Source organism: Haliotis rubra, unplaced genomic scaffold (genome assembly GCF_003918875.1).
Source record: "Haliotis rubra isolate DU_JTF1 unplaced genomic scaffold, ASM391887v1 Scf1024, whole genome shotgun sequence".
In the NCBI taxonomy this organism is placed as follows: Eukaryota; Metazoa; Mollusca; class Gastropoda; order Lepetellida; family Haliotidae; genus Haliotis; species Haliotis rubra.
Genome location: NW_025764920.1, coordinates 235,073 through 256,551, shown reverse-complemented (window position 1 = coordinate 256,551; position 21,479 = coordinate 235,073). Strand labels below are relative to the sequence as shown.

The following is a 21,479-nucleotide window of genomic DNA, read 5'->3' as shown; positions in this document are numbered from 1 at the left end:
ACACTGGGTCCCGTTGCTGCCGACATCTCACCTAATGGGCAAGACCTGTTGATCAAGACGGTGAACCACGTGTACCATTGGCACATGCCTGACGGGGATGTGGAGAAGGCTCTTCAGCATCCAGGGGAGCAGGTGGCATATCATTCTGAAGGTCGAGGGGAAGCTGTTGCCTGGAACACAGATGGGAACGGGTACTTCACGTTTGGGCAAACAGGAAATGACATCCTGTACCTCTTCCGCCATCGAGCTGATCCAGTTTGCAACTGGTGCCACTGAAACAACCCGACTTTTCACAAGTCGACACTGAGATGGAAATGAAATCTCATGATTAAAGATATGCCCAGATCCCTTTCTAAATAGTATTTCTTCTTCAGAATGCGTTCCCTCTCAGAGAGCACTTAAGCAGTGGGGTAGCCTAGTGGTTAAAGCTCTTCCTGCCGAAGGGCCGGGTGCGATTCTCCATGTGGTTACAATGTGTGAAGCGCGTGTCGGATGTCTTCCGCCGTGATATTGATGGAATGGTACTAAAAGACTCAAGTCATACTCAAAGAGCACTTTCAAAATTGGAAAGGTTCCGTGAAAGCTTGAAAGTGTGGAAAGTGTTGAATATGGACTGGTGAGCTCTCCGCGTGTAGAATTGGTGAGTTATCCGCATGTTGAATTGGTGAGTTCTACGCATGTAGAATTGGTGAGCTCCCCGCATGTTGAATTGGTGAGTTCTACGGGTGTAGAATTGGTGAGTTCTCCGCGTGTAGAATTGGTGAGTTCTCCGCGTGTATGGTATATGTAAATGGTACACATTTGGCTTATAATTACTGCAATCAGTTCACGTAGTCAACACATCATTACTGCAGGTAACCCCCCATTACCCCTACATGCCACTACCCCTACAGCTTATAACAACATAGTTTACGGTCTGTTGCACTGTTAATCCACTGCCTGTTACCTATTCCCCACTATGGACTTATCCACTTAAGAGACATAACAACACACAACTAAAAGGTTGAGAGAATGATTTTAATGAGAAGTGATCATCATTTGTCATCAAGATTTTAATAAGAATTAACAATAATTCGTCATCATGATTCTTTGATGGACATTAACAATTAATTGTTAACATTCAATGTTAACATAGTCATTTGTGTCAAGTGTTTCAGTCTATGAACATTCAGTGTTTCAATCTATCCCAGCAGATCTATTAAGCAGATAGCCGACGGCGTCCAAGAACTGAAGAGGTGATTTCTGTCCAAGCTCAAGCTGCTCCTTGAGTCTACACAGGCGATTGTCAATCTCCCTGAAGACTCGCTTTCTGCTTCTTGTCGCAGCACCAAAGTCTATTTATGAAATCTTCACCCTCTCAGCATGTTCAATTCTCCTAATGACTTCTACAAATCTGTATATGTTCGGATGCCTGTGTGGAATTTCACATTTAACAACCTACACATTATTCAATTTGTAAAATTGTTCTACTCATTAGAGGTTTATCTTTCATCATGAAACTAAAACAACTTTTAGCTAATCCCAAATTTCCTTGACACAAAACACTAAAGAACAGTTTAATCCCTCCCTTGATCTCATCTGTATACTCTATGCACTAATCTCTCTTTGGGTAAGTTCATTATGACAGACAGGTAAATGCCGTGTGTCGTTTTAACTAATTGTAGGGGTACTGGGCTGTAGGGGTACTGGGCTGTAGGGGTACTGGGCTGTAGGGGTAGTGGGTATGTAGGGGTTATGGGATACAACCTTACTGCAATCAGTTCACGTAGTCAACACATCATTACTGCAATCAGTTCACGTAGTCAACACATCATTACTGCAATCAGTTCACGTAGTCAACACATCATTACTGCAATCAGTTCATGTAGTCAACACATCATTACTGCAATCAGTTCACGTAGTCAACACATCATTACTGCAATCAGTTCACGTAGTCAACACATCAATACTGCAATCAGTTCACGTAGTCAACAAGCAATGACTGTAAATTTATTGCATAACAGACATAGAAAATATATATACAAATGTTACAAATACATGTGAAGACTAATAACATATTTAAAATATCTAATTTAATATTTTAATTCCATATGTATGGATGGGAATTATATAGCTGCTACGTGTATCATCACCAGACACTTGGTACAGGTAGATACTCAACTGACAAGGCTGACATCTGCTATATATTTTCTGCACACGTGTAAATACAAATTAAACCGGAACTGGTTGTTCAGGCGTATACATCCGGTGTCATAGAAGTGAGTGAGTTAAGATTTCAAGTAACATGGGCAATATTTCAGCCATATCGTGATTAAATCAAACCATAGATTTATAGTCACTGAAAGTAAATTTTAAAAACCTGTCAACGAAGGACAGTAAAGCAACTAGATTATCACAGATATATATTTAAAACTAGTAATCAAATCTATTTTAACTATAAATGACAATACAATGTAAAACAGGCTTTACATTGCCAATAACTGAAGGTAGATCACCATACTAGGGGCCATGGGGACTTAAAGTGCATGGACCCAAGCTGGGCTTACACCATCAGATGGTAGCAATTTTTGACAATCTAGCAATAAATTTAAAACAACAACCTATATATACTGCAGTTGAAAATAGTAGTACGTTTAAATTTACTATGATTGTTTTAGGACTTACGGACCCTCTCAGGAGGACAACAGTTTGACAGAACTTTAACCCCCTTCGAGGTGACAGCCACTAACAAAATCAGTTGTTGATTTACACTACTAATCAGAAAACAGTGATCTGTGTACACGTCACAACTCTATTTCTTTTAAAAAGTCTATGATTAAATGATAATTAACATTAGTAAAAGGTCTTGCAAAGTTTCTGCTTCTTGCATGGTTCCCAAGCAGGATTGAGCGCTCTGACATATTATATGGAGTGATACATTTATTGGAGTGTATATCAAATAAACCTAACATGAGTATACCACTCAAAACTATAATACGTAACCACTCACTCAATATACATATAATCTTCATTTCCTGAATTTACCCGTTTACCTACATGGACAGTCAGGTATAGAAACATTATCAACACCATTTGCAGCAGTAGTACAGTTGCCATTACATAGTGTAACATTTGTACAGAAATGTTGGCCATTAGTTGCCCAGTCAAAAGAGACATTACAGAATATCCTGCCATATCCCCAATGGATGATATACCATACAGTATAGGCCTGTGCCTATTGACCTCAAGGACCCAGGTGTTAAGTGCCGAGATCACGGGTGAAGTGACACCAGCCAAAATACTTGTCCCAATCCACAACCATATCGTGTCCAGTTCCGATATGTATACAAGCATGGCAGATACCATGATACCTACAGCGGCGCAGGCATTAATCTGAACAGTTTGTTTAACAGCAAGGCTACTGAGGGTTCCAAACAAACGGCCGAACATAACACAGACGTATAACGATAAGGACATATTTGTCAATTGTCTCGTATCTGCATGTAATTTGCAATGTATTCCAAATGTTGGCAAGAAATGACCATATACAAAAATCATAGGCCCACAGATTACAGTATACATTGTGAAAATGATTAAAAATATGCCATCAGTTAAACTGATTGCAATCCCAGGCATCTCCTTTGGTTGATTCACGTATGTGTCATCTTGAAACACCCGTTGTGTGAGTAAATAAGCTGAAAACAAAACCACTCCAAGAAGTGCCATAATCAAAAACCCATACATGAGGTCAGAATTGAAACTGTAACATATGCGGTCTCTTAATTGTGTAGTGTAGTTCTGTGCTATAAATGTCATATTGCCATGATGGAAGGCTGGATCAGTTCTGTTCTGTGCTATAAATGTCATATTGCCATGATGGAAGGCTGGATCAGTTCTGTTCTGTGCTATAAATGTCCTATTGCCATGATGGAAGGCTGGATCAATTCTGTTCTGTGCTATAAATGTCCTATTGCCATGATGGAAGGCTGGATCAGTTCTGTTCTGTGCTATAAATGTCATATTGCCATGATGGAAGGCTGGATCAGTTCTGTTCTGTGCTATACATGTCATATTGCCATGATGGAAGGCTGGATCAGTTCTGTTCTGTGCTATACATGTCATATTGCCATGATGAAAGGCTGGATCAGTTCTGTTCTGTGCTACACATGTCATATTGCCATGATGAAAGGCTTGCCTAGTGTATCTTTGTGCGACACTGTCAGATAGAAATGGGGAAATGATCAACGGCCCTGTAACGGATCCTGCTGACGTAGCTAAGTTGATGATGTGAATGGTTGCAGCATGCTGCTTACTCAGTTCCCCGGAGAGGATAATCCTTGCTGTAAAATATAAAGATTATAACTGAAAGAATATTTGTCTTCGGTTCGACATTATAATGTTTTTTTGTAGCAAAGTTGGGATTTTAATGAAATATTTCCACAAAGATTGGGTTTATGTGGATACATTAGGAATAACCATAAGTCTTCAATAAGGGCAGTGAAGGAATAAATCAAATAACAGACTTGAACTGACTCCAACGTTCAGGGCTGCACAAATACAAACATTCGTCCTGTTTCAACACTGCCATTTTACATCACAATAATTTAAACACCACAGAATTCTTCGAATAATTCTTTGCCCCCAGTGCAAACATGACAATATTTAATATGATTGGTAAAATATAATCAATATTGTTTATGAGTGTTGAATATATGAAAATGTTATTCATATTAACTTCCGCCTGAAGTACTGATTACCTCGCTCAAAAAGTTAAATATGCAAGGGAATGTCATCACGTACAACGTCACTCAACGTTGCAGATGGGGTTATTCGCGTAAGAACGTATTAAATTAACACTTATAACAATCACGACTTCATTGCTGACCTGAACACTTCAACAAACTACCATTCTATATGCTTTGGAGTGAGTTTAGTTTTAGCACTCAGCAATATTCCTGCTATATGGCGGAATATATGCTTTGGAAGGCATAATATTGTAAACTGTGTATTGCATGTCTTATCAATTTGCACAGTTACATAATGAAACCGCTGTTTTCACGAGATACATATTGCCTGCAGAACATAGTTGTACGTGTGTGGGTTAACATTAGCCTTACCGTGCACTGACGCTCCATTAGCCAATCCAACTGCGCCCGATAATCCAAGTGCCATCCAAAATGAGGGTAGTACAGGAACGACGGCCAAGAGACAGCTTGCCATTGTCATAGTAGCTGCTGCTACTCCGTAGATGTCGACACGACCTGGAATTTTCAAGAACAGTAGTGCCCCGATGACCCTACCTGCTGTAATGGCAGGCTTGAACAGACTGACCTTCTGTAGTGTCACATTGAAGATACATTGTAGATCTCGCAGTGCCGGTCCCATGCAACTGTCAACCATGCCCTGTGGAGAAACACAATATCAGGTATGGAAACTTTACAACTAGATAGAAATAATGGAATGGCTAATTATGTGTGGCATATTGACAGTAATCTGCGATTGTATGTACAAAATGTATAACGTTTAAGACTACAGTTAAGACAGTTCAGACTAAAAGGTAAAATAGAGATAAGAGAAAAAGAACTAATTCATCATAGCGTTATATACTTACGTGCTGAATAAGACAACACATCATTATATACTTACATCCAACACTGCTATCAAACACAGAAACCCTATCCGAACATATAGCTTTGTGGACGTTTTCATATTGTGGATGCACGAGGCAATGGCGGCCGTTTCATCGTAGGTTTGCAGCTAACATCTGGCGTTTGTCTGTGTTTATATTTACACCGCATTCGTCATACTAGAACTAAAGTGTAGTCCTAAAAAGCATAATTAAACGCAAATGTTGATTTAGACTTGTTATTCTAGATGAGGATTTAAAAATACGAAACTACATCAGTGGAACACGTGTCCCAACTAGATTTTCATATGTCTCTCAATGCTGGTCCAAATCAACTATTAACGATTCCCAGTGAAAGCTATTGCAGGTAAGCAATGATATTAAATTAAACTAACCTTGTGAACAGGTTCTGTGGCGTTGTGTGTCAGGATTCTACATGTGTATAAAGTTTAAGTGATTGCCATTGTAAGAACGCTTGAAGTATTTCTTGCAAATTTAATATGTTACAGCTAGCCTTGACTGTATCATTCTTTATGTATAAATCCAACAACGCTACTAAACACAGAGATGGTATCCGAGCAAATAGTAGTGTAGAACCGTCCGTCTTGGCATATAGTTTTCTTGCAAAGTTCATATGTTACAGCTAGCCTTGACTGTATCATTCTTTATGTATGAATCCAACAACGCTACTAAACACAGAGATGGTATCCGGGCAAATAGTAGTGTAGAACCGTCCGTCTTGGCATATAGTTTTCTTGCAAAGTTCATATGTTACAGCTAGCCTTGACTGTATCATTCTTTATGTATGAATCCAACAACGCTACTAAACACAGAGATGGTATCCGAGCAAATAGTAGTGTAGAACCGTCCGTCTTGGCATATAGATTTCTTGCAAAGGTTCATATGTTACAGCTAGCCTTGACTGTATCATTCTTTATGTATGAATCAACAACGCTACTAAACACAGAGATGGTATCCGAGCAAATAGTAGTGTAGAACCGTCCGTCTTGGCCTATAGATTTCTTGCAAATTTCATATGTTACAGCTAGTCTTGACTGTATCATTCTTTATGTATGAATCCAACAACGCTACTAAACACAGAGATGGTATCCGAGCAAATAGTAGTGTAGAACCGTCCGTCTTGGCATATAGTTTTCTTGCAAAGTTCATATGTTACAGCTAGCCTTGACTGTATCATTCTTTATGTATGAATCCAACAACGCTACTAAACACAGAGATGGTATCCGAGCAAATAGTAGTGTAGAACCGTCCGTCTTGGCATATAGTTTTCTTTGCAAAGTTCATATGTTACAGCTAGCCTTGACTGTATCATTCTTTATGTATGAATCCAACAACGCTACTAAACACAGAGATGGTATCCGAGCAAATAGTAGTGTAGAACCGTCCGTCTTGGCATATAGTTTTCTTGCAAAGTTCATATGTTACAGCTAGCCTTGACTGTATCATTCTTTATGTATGAATCCAACAACGCTACTAAACACAGAGATGGTATCCGAGCAAATAGTAGTGTAGAACCGTCCGTCTTGGCATATAGTTTTCTTGCAAAATTTCATATGTTACAGCTAGCCTTGACTGTATCATTCTTTATGTATGAATCCAACAACGCTACTAAACACAGAGATGGTATCCGAGCAAATAGTAGTGTAGAACCGTCCGTCTTGGCATATAGTTTTCTTGCAAAGTTCATATGTTACAGCTAGCCTTGACTGTATCATTCTTTATGTATGAATCCAACAACGCTACTAAACACAGAGATGGTATCCGAGCAAATAGTAGTGTAGAACCGTCCGTCTTGGCCTATAGTTTTCTTGCAAATTTCATATGTTACAGCTAGCCTTGACTGTATCATTCTTTATGTATGAATCCAACAACGCTACTAAACACAGAAATGGTATCCGAGCAAATAGTAGTGTAGAACCGTCCGTCTTGAAAGTTCATCTGTTATCATTATCTCTGATTGTAGGATTATTTTTGTATGAATTTCTATTGCATACTTAAATCTAACAAGGCTACTAAACACATAAATGGCATCCGGGCCGTCCGTCCGTCTAGGCCCGTAGTAGATGCATGAATGCATCCAAACCTAGTTCATCACAGATAATAATAATAATGATAATATTTATAACGCGCCTTTTCCAGGTTAGATATCCTGCTCAAGGCGCACAATCTGATCATTATGACCCCGGATAACCCAAGCTGCCTGTTAGGCGCTAGAAGGTTAATAGTCTCACGACTTATTTCACCGGGTACCCATTTCCTGCTGGGTGAACAGAGGCAATTGTGAACAAACTCACTTACCTAAGGTGAGACCACATGTGATTCGTTGTGGGGCAGGACTGAAGTACTAGAAACTCTCAGGCTGCCAACGCGGTCACCCATCCAAGGGCTGTCCGAGTCCAACGTTGCTTAACTTCAACTTATGTGTGACCTGAGCGCCATTCACAGGACCACGTGCCACCACAGATATGCTATTGGCCTTTGATTCAGCTGGAAACTATAATTATATAATATGCAAACAGCTCATATCATGTTTGATATATACACCTGGAACTTAATTAAGCACCCCCCCCTATTTTCTGGATGATGAGAAACAAAACTTGCTGTAACTTTCTCACTATTCCAAAGATAGTGGAACCTTAGCTATTGTGAAACATACGATCTATTGGCAAATGAAAAACAAGACAATGATTCCAATTCGTGTTGTTTTAATAGCGTAACCAATGTGATTTGGTCACTATTGATTTTTGATGAAAATAGTCACTGAACAAGTATGGTCGTAGCATTGTCAATCGCTGACTATTACAAGAAATGATGCACAAGGAATGTCACATGCTAACATCTGATGCGTCTGGCATCGGTATCGAATTAATATCCCCACGTGCTTGGATGACAGCTTGAATCCTTCTCCTCATGCTACTGGTAAACCTTCTGATACGATCAAGTGGCAATTGCCGCCATTCTTCATGCAAAGCAGCTTCCAGCTGTGCAAGATTCTGGAGAGGGGGTTCTCTCAACCTCACACGGCGTCCAAGAAAGTCCCAGATGTGCTCCAAAGAATTCAAATCGGGGCTCATTGCTGGCCAAGGTAATGTCATGATAGCCTCATTCTGGAGATGTGCGGTCACAGCACGTGAACGATGCGGCCTGGCGTTGTCGTCCATGAATATCGGGTGAGTAGCCAACGGATGGTTGTCAAAGTGAGGCACGACAACTGGATGGAGAATATCCCGGATGTACTGCTGACCATTAAGATGTCCTCGGACAGTCACCATTTGAAGTTTACAGTCGTGTGAAAGACAACCCCAGATCATAACCGATCCTCCACCATAAGGAACAGTAGGGTGGATATTCCTGGGCACGTAAGCAGTGTTTTTATGCCCCCACACTCTCATTCGACCATCTGTAACGTGAAGGGAATCTGCTCTCATCTGGCCAGTGGACCCTCCTCCATGTCCTCAGGTTCCACTGCCGACAGGCCATACACCACTCCAGACGTCGTCTCTTAAGGAGATCAGACAGAGCAGGACGTTTGATGACTCTTCTGAACCTCATACCAAGTGCCCTAAGGCGATTTCTGACGGTTCTAGTGGATAATTGTCTGTAGGGTAACCACAGGCGCTTCAAACCCGAACTTGTGGCAAAGGGTTCTCGCCTTACCAGACGTGCCAGTCTGCGATCATCACGGGCCGTTGTCTTCCTGGGTTGTCCAGGCCTTGGACGATCTCTCACATCTCCTGTCATCTGATGTTTCGGACAAGTCGGCTGATGACCGAGTGACTGTAGCCAAGTTGTCGTCAAATAGCTGTGAAGGACATGCCTGTTGCATGTATGCCTACAATTTGCCACCTTAGTGCTTCAGAAAGTCATCTCCTCGCCATTTCAGTATTCATTAATGGAGACAGTTACAAATTTGTCTGCTTTTATACCAAAAAAATTGCATATCAGAGAAACTGAATTTTGAGAAAAGTGTGGGATGTATGCTTCACGTGCACAAGGGATGCGTTGTGACGAGTGCAAAGGAACTGAAACGCCTTTTTAGACTACTAGAGATGTGTTGTAATACAGAGATATCATTCATGTTTAACGATGGTTAACAGTTGCTCTACTATCATGAAATATATCAGGGGGTGCTTAATTAAGTTCCAGGTGTATATAATTCACCCTAAAAAATATCATTCAATCAAAACACAAACACTTATTTTATTTCACTAGCTATAGGCCACTTGATCACTAGTGAATAGAAAACAAATGGTTTGAATAGGAACGTCGCTGGTTCCATTCCCAGCTGTCCTACCAAATTACCTGAAAGGTTGTGCTTGTTGTTGCCCTGGTTGGTTCTATTCAGAACAATCTAGTTCTTACACGTGAGAAAAATAATGGATCAAGCATTTTATTACTTCTGACATAATCTACACTGCGAGACATCAGAGACACCAGTTACATACAGAGTCGTCCCTGTGACGGAAGAGATACAACATGGCATCGTGTCCTTGACCGAAAGTAAAATACCCGTCTCCTTCAGTGTTCCAAGCAACAGTTTCTCCATGATTGTCAGGATGGTATGCAACCTCTTCACCCGGGTGTTGGACAGCCTTCCTGACATCACCGTCAGGCATATGCCAATGGAAGATGTGATTCACCGTCTTGACTAATAAATCCTGACCGTTGGGTGATATGTCTGCAGCCACAGGCCCAGGGCTGTTTGTATGTAGCGGCAAAGTAAACAGAGATGATAGGGTCACAGTCTGGTTTCGACTCCATCCACTGCTGTACAGCTTGGCTAGTTTGCTGCCTGTACCTACTGACTCGGATATAATATAGACATCGCCGTTTTTGGCCACTGCCAACGCCTTTGATGAAGTTTCGCTCCAGCTGAAGAGAACAAACGTATCAACTGTCAAGTAAAAACAACCCCAAACTGGCTTAATTCCACACAACATCTATCGTATATCGTCAGTGCTAAATAATACATAGTCTAATGCTATCCCCAGAAACATATTCCATCTGGTGAAAAGGGCCATGCAATAAAGCCAATATACATTATTGCTTGAAACTTGTCATCTTGTAACGGAAGCTCCTGTGATATGGATGTAGTTTATAAACATAAGAATATATATGGCCGTAATTTAACATTGACGTCTTGAGTGTTAGTATTAAAAGCGAATTTGGTGTTAATGTTAGGATTGAAGTGTAATTACGAACAATATCAAATCAAGAGTTTTCCAAACATGAATGTATCATAACAAATGTTGTGGTATACTGAAGATTCTCATCTTACATGAAATGCTGACTTGATTCAACGTTAACGTTCTGGGTGGTTATACTGGTGGGTTCCTTGAGCATATGCACGACATTCCTCACAGCATGATCTGTATCGCCGGTATCTGCAATGTAAATACATGTCCCCAATCCGGGGCAAGGTCCTACTGCAATGTCCTCCCAGTCTCTTACAGACTCGTCCTGGACGTGAAGTGTAGCAACCACTGACGCTGTCCATTCGTCCACAATATATATACTGGCTGAGTGGCTATCGATGGCGTACAGGTACCCGTGATGTTTCCGACTAGCAGCCAGGCCTGACGTCATGAGCAGACCTTGTGAGGAATCGATGGGTCCGATTTCTAGAAACTCGTTGTAATAATTAGAAACTGGAACTTGGGTACTTGCATGAGTAGATGTTTGAGGAATGGTCATTTTTGTTGACAAAGGTGTTGTAGGTTTAGGGGTTGTGTAGCTTGAATGCTTTCGTTTATAGAAATGAAGCGCCTGTTGGGAGTCTTGAGCAACTGTGTAATACCCAGAAACATCCCATTTCCAGGCTACAGACTCCCCGTGATATTCATACACAGACGGCACACCAACACCAGGGTGTTCAAGGGCATTAGTGACCGACTTATCAGACATGTGCCAGTAGTAGATATGATGGAGAGTCTTTATCAGCATGTCTGTGCCACTGGGGGAGATGTCTGCTGCAACTGGACCTGCATTGGGAGACGTGAAGGGCAGGGTCTGTGTTGAAAGGACATCGACGGTGTTTCCAGTATTCCAGCCTTGTGCAGGAAGTTTTGCCACAGAGGCAGGGTGCCCTTCGTTTTCTAAGAACACAAACACATCTCCAGAAGAATCTACCATCAATGACTCAGATTTCATTCCATTATTCCTGAAACAAATAGGAAAGTTGGGAATAAAACGAATCGGCAATATTGCAGTACTTTACTGAAAGGGTGAAGAGACTAGTGGTGAGATAGTAAATCCTTATGTATCAAGGAATTGGTTTATTCGTTTTACATAACCATAGCATCACTAGGTCACGCTGTAACTATTGTGTTCATTCACAACAAATAAGGTTTACAAGGTAAGTATATAAAGCTTAAAGAAGCTCGTAACACAGATGATATTCATTGTGCAGTCGATGTTAGTTGGGCATAGGTCTCCTACTGACATTAATCATATGTAATCCATTTGCCAGTTACAGCTGCCCACAGATCCACGCGTCTATTATTGATATAATATAAAATGTAAAGTGTGACACAAATGAATTAAGTTTAGAATACCTCGGCCGATTTCCAGAGTAACGTCGGGTTAACAATTTTCACGAAAACTGATGTTAGACCCGGAAGATGTAACAGGTGTGGCTGATATTGAAGGTTCTTTGATTACTAAACTTGTATTTACGAGTATAGTTTCCATGTTTATAAACTGCTTTGCTTTGAGCTTCAAAACACTTTTGTTAAATGCTAACGCTAGACGAATATTAGAGGTGTAAAAAGAGGTATTTGAACATGTACTCCATATAAAACTTTCGGAAATTGATGCAACAAAAACATTCAAGGTAAAATATATGCAGGGCCTGGTAGACTGGACAGGTATACACTTACCTGTAGTTAATTGTACCAGTCACTGAGACATCCTGTGAGTTCGTGTCTGCGGGTTCCTGTACAGGTATACGTTTACCTGTAGTTAATTGTACCAGTCACTGTGACATCCTGTGAGTTCGTGTCTGCGGGTTCCTGTACACTGAGACATCCTGTGAGTTCGTGTCTGCGAGTTCGTGTCTGCGGGTTCCTGTACAGGTATACGTTTACCTGTAGTTAATTGTACCAGTCACTGAGACATCCTGTGAGTTCGTGTCTGCGGGTTCCTGTACAGGTATACGTTTACCTGTAGTTAATTGTACCAGTCACTGAGACATCCTGTGAGTTCGTGTCTGCAGGTTCCTGGACAGCATACAGTGTGCTCTCAGCATGCTGTCGTGATCCTGTGTCGACCACGAAGATACACGTCCCAGAGCCACGTGGACAAGCCCCGACAGCAATGTCCTCCCAGTCAAACTCATGACTGTTCTGAACAGTTAACGCACCTGGATGACAAAGAGCACACCTAGATTAAAGCCTAGATTTCATGACTGAATCAGCTAATTCAATGCCTTGTCATTGGTATCAACATTTTTGACGTAACAGGTTAATGTGATGAACTGAAACAGTGAGTGAGTGAGTATGGTTTTACGCCGCTTTTAGCAATATTCCAGCAATATCAAGGCGGGGGGCACCAGTGAAATGGTGAACTGAAATACGTTGCAAAGGTATTTCATAATAATTGATTGGCTATTTATTGCTTATAGACGTTGATAGCAGGCAAAGAAGAATAAATCAAGATAAGTCTTCTCTCTTGTACCACTTCTTAAAAGAAATCCTATAAAGATTGTGCCATTATCAAACAACCAAATTCCGTAAATGCTCATCTCATTGGTTGAAATTTGGTCATTTTGGTTATGTAACACAGCACTCACATTTTCATCAAACGGATTTAATTATTATTCAGTACCTCATGTGAACATGTCATAAATGGTTGATTCGTCAAACAGACACTGTGATACTACTGTCGGAATAAATCAAAGAAGCAGTACCAACTGTTTGGGCAGTATCTTCATTGATTATGTAAATTTTATTTGTCCCCAAATTGCCATTGATCGCGTAGAGGTAACCCGGATGTTTCCTGCTTGCAGCCAAACCGGAAATGACGTGAAGACCACTGGCGGTTGATATAAGGCCAGCTGTCACTCCGTTGGAAAAATCAGTAACTGTAAATGACGAATGCAATATTAATGGTGACAGTGGTAAGTACAAGAAATAAATTAATTTCATGTTTCCCTGTCAGAATATTTATGTTCATGCATTAAACAGAGGCTGGTTGTTGATGCAACATGGTCAATATATATGTTACATTTTACTTAGTATTAACCTGGAAGTAATACCTGTGGAATATACGGACAAGCGCCAATCACCACCACACATCTGGGCGTGGTCACCACCGCAGAGCTTATCACATTCTTTCTCTGCTACCTTAGTGCCACGAGTCAGTGCAGATCCACACCAACACTGGCTGCTGCCCTAGAGGAAGAAATGGTGATATACATATATATGCTACATTCTGTTTGATGTGTACACGCAATTATAGACCAGCGCTAGCTGTATATTTACATATCTATCGTATCTACATCTGTATATTTACATATCTACTGTGTCTACATCTGCATATTTATATATCTACCGTGTCTACATCTGTATATTTACATATCTATCGTATCTACATCTGTATATTTACATATCTATCGTGTCTACATCTGTATATTTACATATCTACCGTGTCTACATCTGTATAATTACAATGTACATATCTACCGTGTCTACATCTGCATATTTACATATCTACTGTGTCTACATCTGTATATTTACATATCTACCGTGTCTACATCTGTATATTTACATATATATCGTGTATATCTCGTTTAAACATATTTTAGTCCATTCAAGAAGAAAGAAAAGGATGGCAAACAAGCCTAATTGGCTTATATTAATGCCACTCCATAATACATGTGAAGGTTCACATTTATGCGTAATGTTGTACATTTTAATAATATACTTAATATATATATACATAGTTAGGGATATATGTAAATTTTGAAATTGTGAATAATGATATTTCTTTTCATTAACACACTAATACAATTTCAATAATAAACACCAATATCCCAAACTTTTTTGTCCAGTATAGTTATAACAAGTTATATCTGAATAATAACAAAATTGGATATCAACAAAACTTTTATGAATCAAGTCTGTCTACATCTGTATATTAACATATCTACCATGTCTAATCTGTATATTTACAATGCACATATCTACCGTGTCTACATCTGTATATTAACATATCTACCATGTCTAATCTGTATATTTACATATCTACCGTGTCTACATCTGTATATTTACAATGAGCATATCTACCGTGTCTACATCTGTATATTTACAATGCACCTATCTACCATGTCTACATATGTATATTTACAAATCTACCGTGTCTACATCTGTATATTTACATATCTACCGTGTCTACATCTGTATATTTACATATCTACCGTGTCTACATCTGTATAATTACAATGTACATATCTACCGTGTCTACATCTGTATATTTACAATGCACATATCTACCATGTCTACATCTGTATATTTACATATCTACCGTGTCTACATCTGTATATTTACCTATCTACCGTGTCTACATCTGTATATTTTCATATCTACAGTGTCTACATCTGTATATTTAAACATCTACCGTGTCTACATCTGTATATTTACAATGCACATATCTACCATGTCTACATATGTATATTTACATATCTACCGTGTCTACATCTGTATGTTTACATATCTACCGTGCCTACGTATGTATATTTACATATCTATCGTGTCTACATCTGTATGTTTACAATTTACATATCTACCGTATCTACATCTGTTTATTTACATATCTATCGTATCTACATCTGTATATTTACTTATTTACCGTGTCTACATCTGTATATTTACAAATCTACCGCGTCTAAATATGAATACTTACATATCTACCGTGTCTACATCTTTATATTTACATGTCTATCGTGTCTACATCTGTATGTTTACATATCTACCGTGCCTACATCTGTATAATTACAATTTACATATCTACCGTGTCTACATCTGTTTATTTACATATCTATCGTGTTTACTTCTGTATATTTACATATCTACCATGTCTACATATGTATATTTACATATCTACCGTGTCTGTATCTGTATATTTACATATCTACCGTTTCTACATATGTATCTTTACAATGCACATATCTACCTTGTTCACGTCTGTATATTTAAATATCTACTGTTTCTACATATGTATCTTTACAATGCACACATCTACAGTGTTTACATCTGTATATTTAAATATCTACCGTGTCTACATCTGTATATTTACATATCTACCGTGTCTACATCTGTATATTGACAATGCATATATCTTCCGTGACTACATCTGTATATTTACAATTATACATATCTACCGTGTCTACATCTGTATATTTACTATGCATATATCTTCCGTGACTACATCTGTATATTTACAATGTACATATCTACCGTGTCTACATTTGTATATTGACATTGCATATATCTTCCGTGACTACATCTGTATATTTACAATGTACATATCTACCATGTCAACATCTGTATATTTACAATGTCCAAATCTACTGTGTCTATATCTGTATATTTACAATGTACATATCTACCGTGTCTACATCAGTATATTTACTATGCATATATCTTCCGTGACTACATCTGTATATTTACAATGTACATATCTACCGTGTCTACATTTGTATATTGACAATGCATATATCTTCCGTGACTACATCTGTATATTTACAATGTACATATCTACCGTGTCTACATCTGTATATTTACAATGTACATATCTACCATGTCAACATCTGTATATTTACAATGTCCAAATCTACTGTGTCTATATCTATATATTTACAATGTACATATCTACCGTGTCTGCATCTGTATATTTACATATCTACCGTTTCTACATATGTATCTTTACAATGCACATATCTACCTTGTTCACGTCTGTATATTTAAATATCTACTGTTTCTACATATGTATCTTTACAATGCACACATCTACAGTGTTTACATCTGTATATTTAAATATCTACCGTGTCTACATCTGTATATTTACATATCTACCGTGTCTACATCTGTATATTGACAATGCATATATCTTCCGTGACTACATCTGTATATTTACAATTATACATATCTACCGTGTCTACATCTGTATATTTACTATGCATATATCTTCCGTGACTACATCTGTATATTTACAATGTACATATCTACCGTGTCTACATTTGTATATTGACAATGCATATATCTTCCGTGACTACATCTGTATATTTACAATGTACATATCTACCGTGTCTACATCTGTATATTTACAATGTACATATCTACCATGTCAACATCTGTATATTTACAATGTCCAAATCTACTGTGTCTATATCTGTATATTTACAATGTACATATCTACCGTGTCTACATCTGTATATTTACAATGTCCATATCTACCATGTCTATATCTGTATATTTACAATGTACATATCTACCGTGTCTACATCTGTATATTTACAATGTATATATCTACCATGTCTACATCTGTATATTTACAATGTCCAAATCTACTGTGTCTATATCTGTATATTTACAATGCATATATCTACCGTGTCTACAGCTGTATATTTACAATGTCCAAATCTAATGTGTCTATATCTGCTTATTTACATATCTACAGTGTTTATATCTGTATATTTACATATCTACCGTGTCTACATCTGTATATTTACATATCTACCGAATCTACATCTCTGCATGATACATGTGTGTGACAGAAAACTATCTATAAAACGAGAGGGAAGACTCCAACTGCCAAATACTCAGTTTACCTCTGATGTCGGGCAATATTCGAGTAACTTCAGTATTTTGTGTCTTTCGTTAATATTTTTCTGTGCCCAGTGTGATAAAATATAACATATGCCCTCCATTTATTCAACAAAAATATGGCTTGTTCTAAATTCTGACTTCTCGCTCAAAATCTGTCCGAATGTAAGGCCTATATGGCTGTGTGGATGCAAGGCCTTTATATGGCATCTAGAAGCGATACCCATAAAAAGAATGTGGATACACTTCTGTAATATAAGGAACGCGACGTTTCGGAGAGTATTCTTACGCCTTCATAAAATGAATGAAAGTTCGGAAGCAGTGATTGGGTGATTTATGAATGTGTTATACGTTAAATAGTGTTTGTACATGCACTGCCATCATCACTCGCCTCAATTCCAGCATATGCATAAGTATTACAGTGGTCCAGACACGTCTGTATAGTCATCCGGGTGGACGTCAGTATGTTAACAAGAAGGACACGTGGTTGTTGCTGGTCCTGGTAGCACCCGACATAACCTTTAAAGGAGAGTTGTGTATTAAGGAAGACTGACTGACTGACAGAGTCACAAGAAATGGGCTTCACACATTGTGCCTATGTGGGGAATCGAACCCGGGTCTTCGGCGTGACGAGCTAACGCTTTAACCACTAGGCTACCCCACCGCCCCTATTAAGGAACAACATAGTGATGCAGAGTGGGTGGACGTCATTATGTTAACAAGAAGGACACGTGGTTGTTGCTGGTCCTGGTAGCACCCGACATAACCTTTAAAGGAGAGTTGTATATTGACGAAAAACATTATGCAATTATGTATCATCATTATATCTCAAAAGTTTTAAACAACTTTCCTTTTTGTGGAACATTTGTGTTCTTTTTAGTGGATACAAATGCCCCACCTCGTAATATATGTGAACCGCCTCCGTGGTGTAGTGGTTAGAGCGTCCACCCGGAGAGCGGAAGGTCGCAGGTTCGATCCTCAACCGCGTCATACCAAAAGACGTTAAAATATGGTACTTATTGGTCCCTGCCAGGTGCTCGGCATTAATGGGTACAACAAGGACTCGTCGGCTCGGAGTCAGTATAATGTGTCTGAGTGGGGTATTCATGCTTCACTGCGGCATGGTATCTCAGTGGGCTAGCACTATAAAACCAGCTTAAGTCTGGGCTAGTACAAGCAGCCGCACATACACATACACACGCATGCACGTCGTCATATTAGCGAAATATTCTCCAGCGCGACGTTAAACCCAATTTCACCTCACCTTCATAATATATGTCTTCAGGCATGCTTTTGCAAGAAGCGACTGAACAGTATTTCAAACATCATGAAGCCAAATATAGTGTCATCGAAATTGTGAAATGCAACGCGTTAAAAAGGTGCTTCATAAATAGACTTTGAATAGACAATTCATGTGTACGCCAGAATGTATATCAATTGTGAATGAATGGCATGTATGTCCCATTCAATTACTTCAAATGACCTGAAGGAGACGCATATAAATTGTAGACGCCAAAATGGAAGGGAATGTGTCAAAATGGTGAACGTTTCACACCGACACGACAAGCTGGTCTACTCGCCTAGTGGAAGCACATTAACACCTTGTCCAAACTCGTACAAAAGTCACAAACTCAAGTGCATGCACTCCACTTTAGAAGTGCATTTATGTTGAACGTAATCTTAAACTGAAGCTCATCCTATCATTTCAGTGTCTGGATAAAGCATTTAACAAATTAATGATGACAAGCAGACGCTTGTCACCCACCCACGGACGCGCGCGCTCGCTCGCACGCACACACACACACACACACACACGCACACACACAATTTGCTTAGTTAACCTAACCTTGGCAATAACGGTAACAGCTATCTGTTGTCTCAGAGGTCATTCGAGGGGAATAGTTTTACCTTGCAAGGAATACCTCAAGGACAGCAGAACAGGAATCAAGGAATAAGTCCACATGCTGTCTCCTGCCCACCTTCTGTAAGGTTTGTTTGAATATTGTATTGTGAAGACCTTACACTAAGGTTGTTAACGGTTTAGAAAGACTGACCTATATATACATGTGTATCTTACAGGTGTTAGTGCATTCCTTATCTTGACTATCTGGTGCAGATTTGGTAAACTAAAGAAATGGCGTGTCATTCGTTTATGTAAGTAGGTTTTTGTGAATCCATTTCAGTATGTGGATGGTATTGTGGATATATTATAACTGTTTGGACCATATTGCTTCAGACACCAGTTCATATGATCTCATTATTATTTTCATCTTGATAGATCCACATGGCTGCTTATTAAGATTGTTTTGAAAATACACTTTAATGTGGTATGCAGTGTGATTAACAGATTATAATAATTAAAGACCATGGAGTGCATACATATATGCACTAGATGTCAAAAGCAAACCAATTATGGGAGGGCCTTTCATAGCCTCTTACAGCCACAAACTCAAAATGTCTACACAGATAGGTGTTCGCATAGGGTTTCTGGTTCTGATAGCATGGATGGATGTAGGTATGTAACTATGTTCTCTGTTTACTGTACATTGAATGTTAGTAAATCTGTATGCAATCATATATAACTGTCCTCATTGCACTCGGATGTAAGAGTTCCATCACAAATTTTAGTTTCACTGTTTCATGAACATAGAGAATTTTCTGGGTTTCATCTTCTTTTTATTGTTTTGTACAAAGTTTCAGGGCTTGTTCTGGCCCCATCATCAGGTAGAACTAAAGAACAGTAACTGTTAACTCTGTCCGTGACGTCACAATGCTTATGACATCACAATGCTCTGACGAGGCAATATATGTGTAAGTCATAATGGATACAACTAACAGGGCTAAAATACTCAGTGCCATTATTGAAGGGTCATGTAGCAATAAAGTAATATAATGCAAAATAAAGTATGCCGTGACAAGATTATAGAAAAAAGAGATTAACTGAGGAGAGTGTTCAGTGCTAAGCTGTGAGAAAAGGACCAGGACACGGACATCAAACAAAGGGATACCCCCAAACGGAAAGTCACATCAATAGAGTCCAGGACCAATCAGTACTTTGTGTAGCCACCTCTTTGGTCCCGGACAGAGTTACATCGAGACCTCATGCTTCTCATCAAGTTCATGAAGAATGCCTGTGGAATAGTCCCCCATTCTTGCACAAGAGCTCTCCGAAGACCCTGTAGATCTTGTGGAGCGGGTGACGTCTGTAAACACGTCTGCCAAGTTCATCCCATGCATGCTTGATTGGATTGAGGTCTGGTCAACATGCCGGCCAGTCCATCCGTTCCACACCCTGTTGCTGAAGATAATCAGTGACTATCCTGGCTCTGTGAGGTCTGGCATTATCGTCCTGTAGAAGAGGGTCAGGACCATAAAATCAATGCATAGCTTGCAAAAAGGGAATAGCACTGGGTGGTCAAGATTTCATCTCGATACCGCTGAGCAGTCAAATTTTCATCAATAATGTGAAGCTGGGTTCTTCCTGTAGCCATGATACCGGCCCAAACCATGACTGACCCGCCACCAAACCTATTGTGTTAATTCATCTCCATGATAACCAACACTGTATTCATTCACATACGCTCTTTATCTGTCATGTCACCTTGTATACATGCTCACTCGCTTATACCCGGGAATTACCCATAAGCCCCATAGCTACGCTGTAACATGCGTCGAGCAGAGTTCATAGCAGACGACATCAACATTCATAATAATGTCCTTTTTTTTGTGTGTTGTGAAAATATTAAAACTATCACAAATTGAATTTACGTTTAAAACTTGAAGCTCTTTTTTTTTGATTTTTAAAATGAGTTAAAAGTCAATCCCACAGTGAACATATACATCAGAGTTGAAGCACACCAGTTTGTAGCACATTCAAGAGTTGGAGACCAGACGCTCCTCTCTTCGTCATGCTGTTAGCTAACTGTTCATGTCCAGGAACCCACTTCACAACGCTGACTTCTCTGGTCTGAAGAGACTGTTGAACAGCAGCTATATCCAGCCTCAGACGCCTGTCATCGACAAGCTTAGTG

The 21,479-nt window shown here is 39.3% G+C and overlaps 2 protein-coding genes across 2 annotated transcripts; both read right to left on the bottom strand.

Moving 5' to 3' along the window:
* Positions 1–52: 52 nt before the first annotated feature.
* On the bottom strand, positions 53–5,708 carry LOC124271306. The gene is made up of 4 exons (XM_046706405.1): positions 5,626–5,708; positions 5,097–5,382; positions 4,175–4,319; positions 53–170 (listed from the first exon to the last, which is right to left on the bottom strand). Exons 1-4 carry the CDS (start codon positions 5,686–5,688, stop codon positions 53–55), a joined length of 612 nt encoding a protein of 203 aa, XP_046562361.1. The 5' UTR covers positions 5,689–5,708.
* A 4,292-nt stretch (positions 5,709–10,000) lies between these two features.
* Positions 10,001–19,528, bottom strand: LOC124271259. The gene is made up of 7 exons (XM_046706364.1): positions 19,357–19,528; positions 17,840–17,967; positions 13,881–14,016; positions 13,533–13,706; positions 12,788–12,986; positions 10,905–11,786; positions 10,001–10,498 (listed from the first exon to the last, which is right to left on the bottom strand). Exons 1-7 carry the CDS (start codon positions 19,409–19,411, stop codon positions 10,051–10,053), a joined length of 2,022 nt encoding a protein of 673 aa, XP_046562320.1. The 5' UTR covers positions 19,412–19,528; the 3' UTR covers positions 10,001–10,050.
* Positions 19,529–21,479: the final 1,951 nt, after the last annotated feature.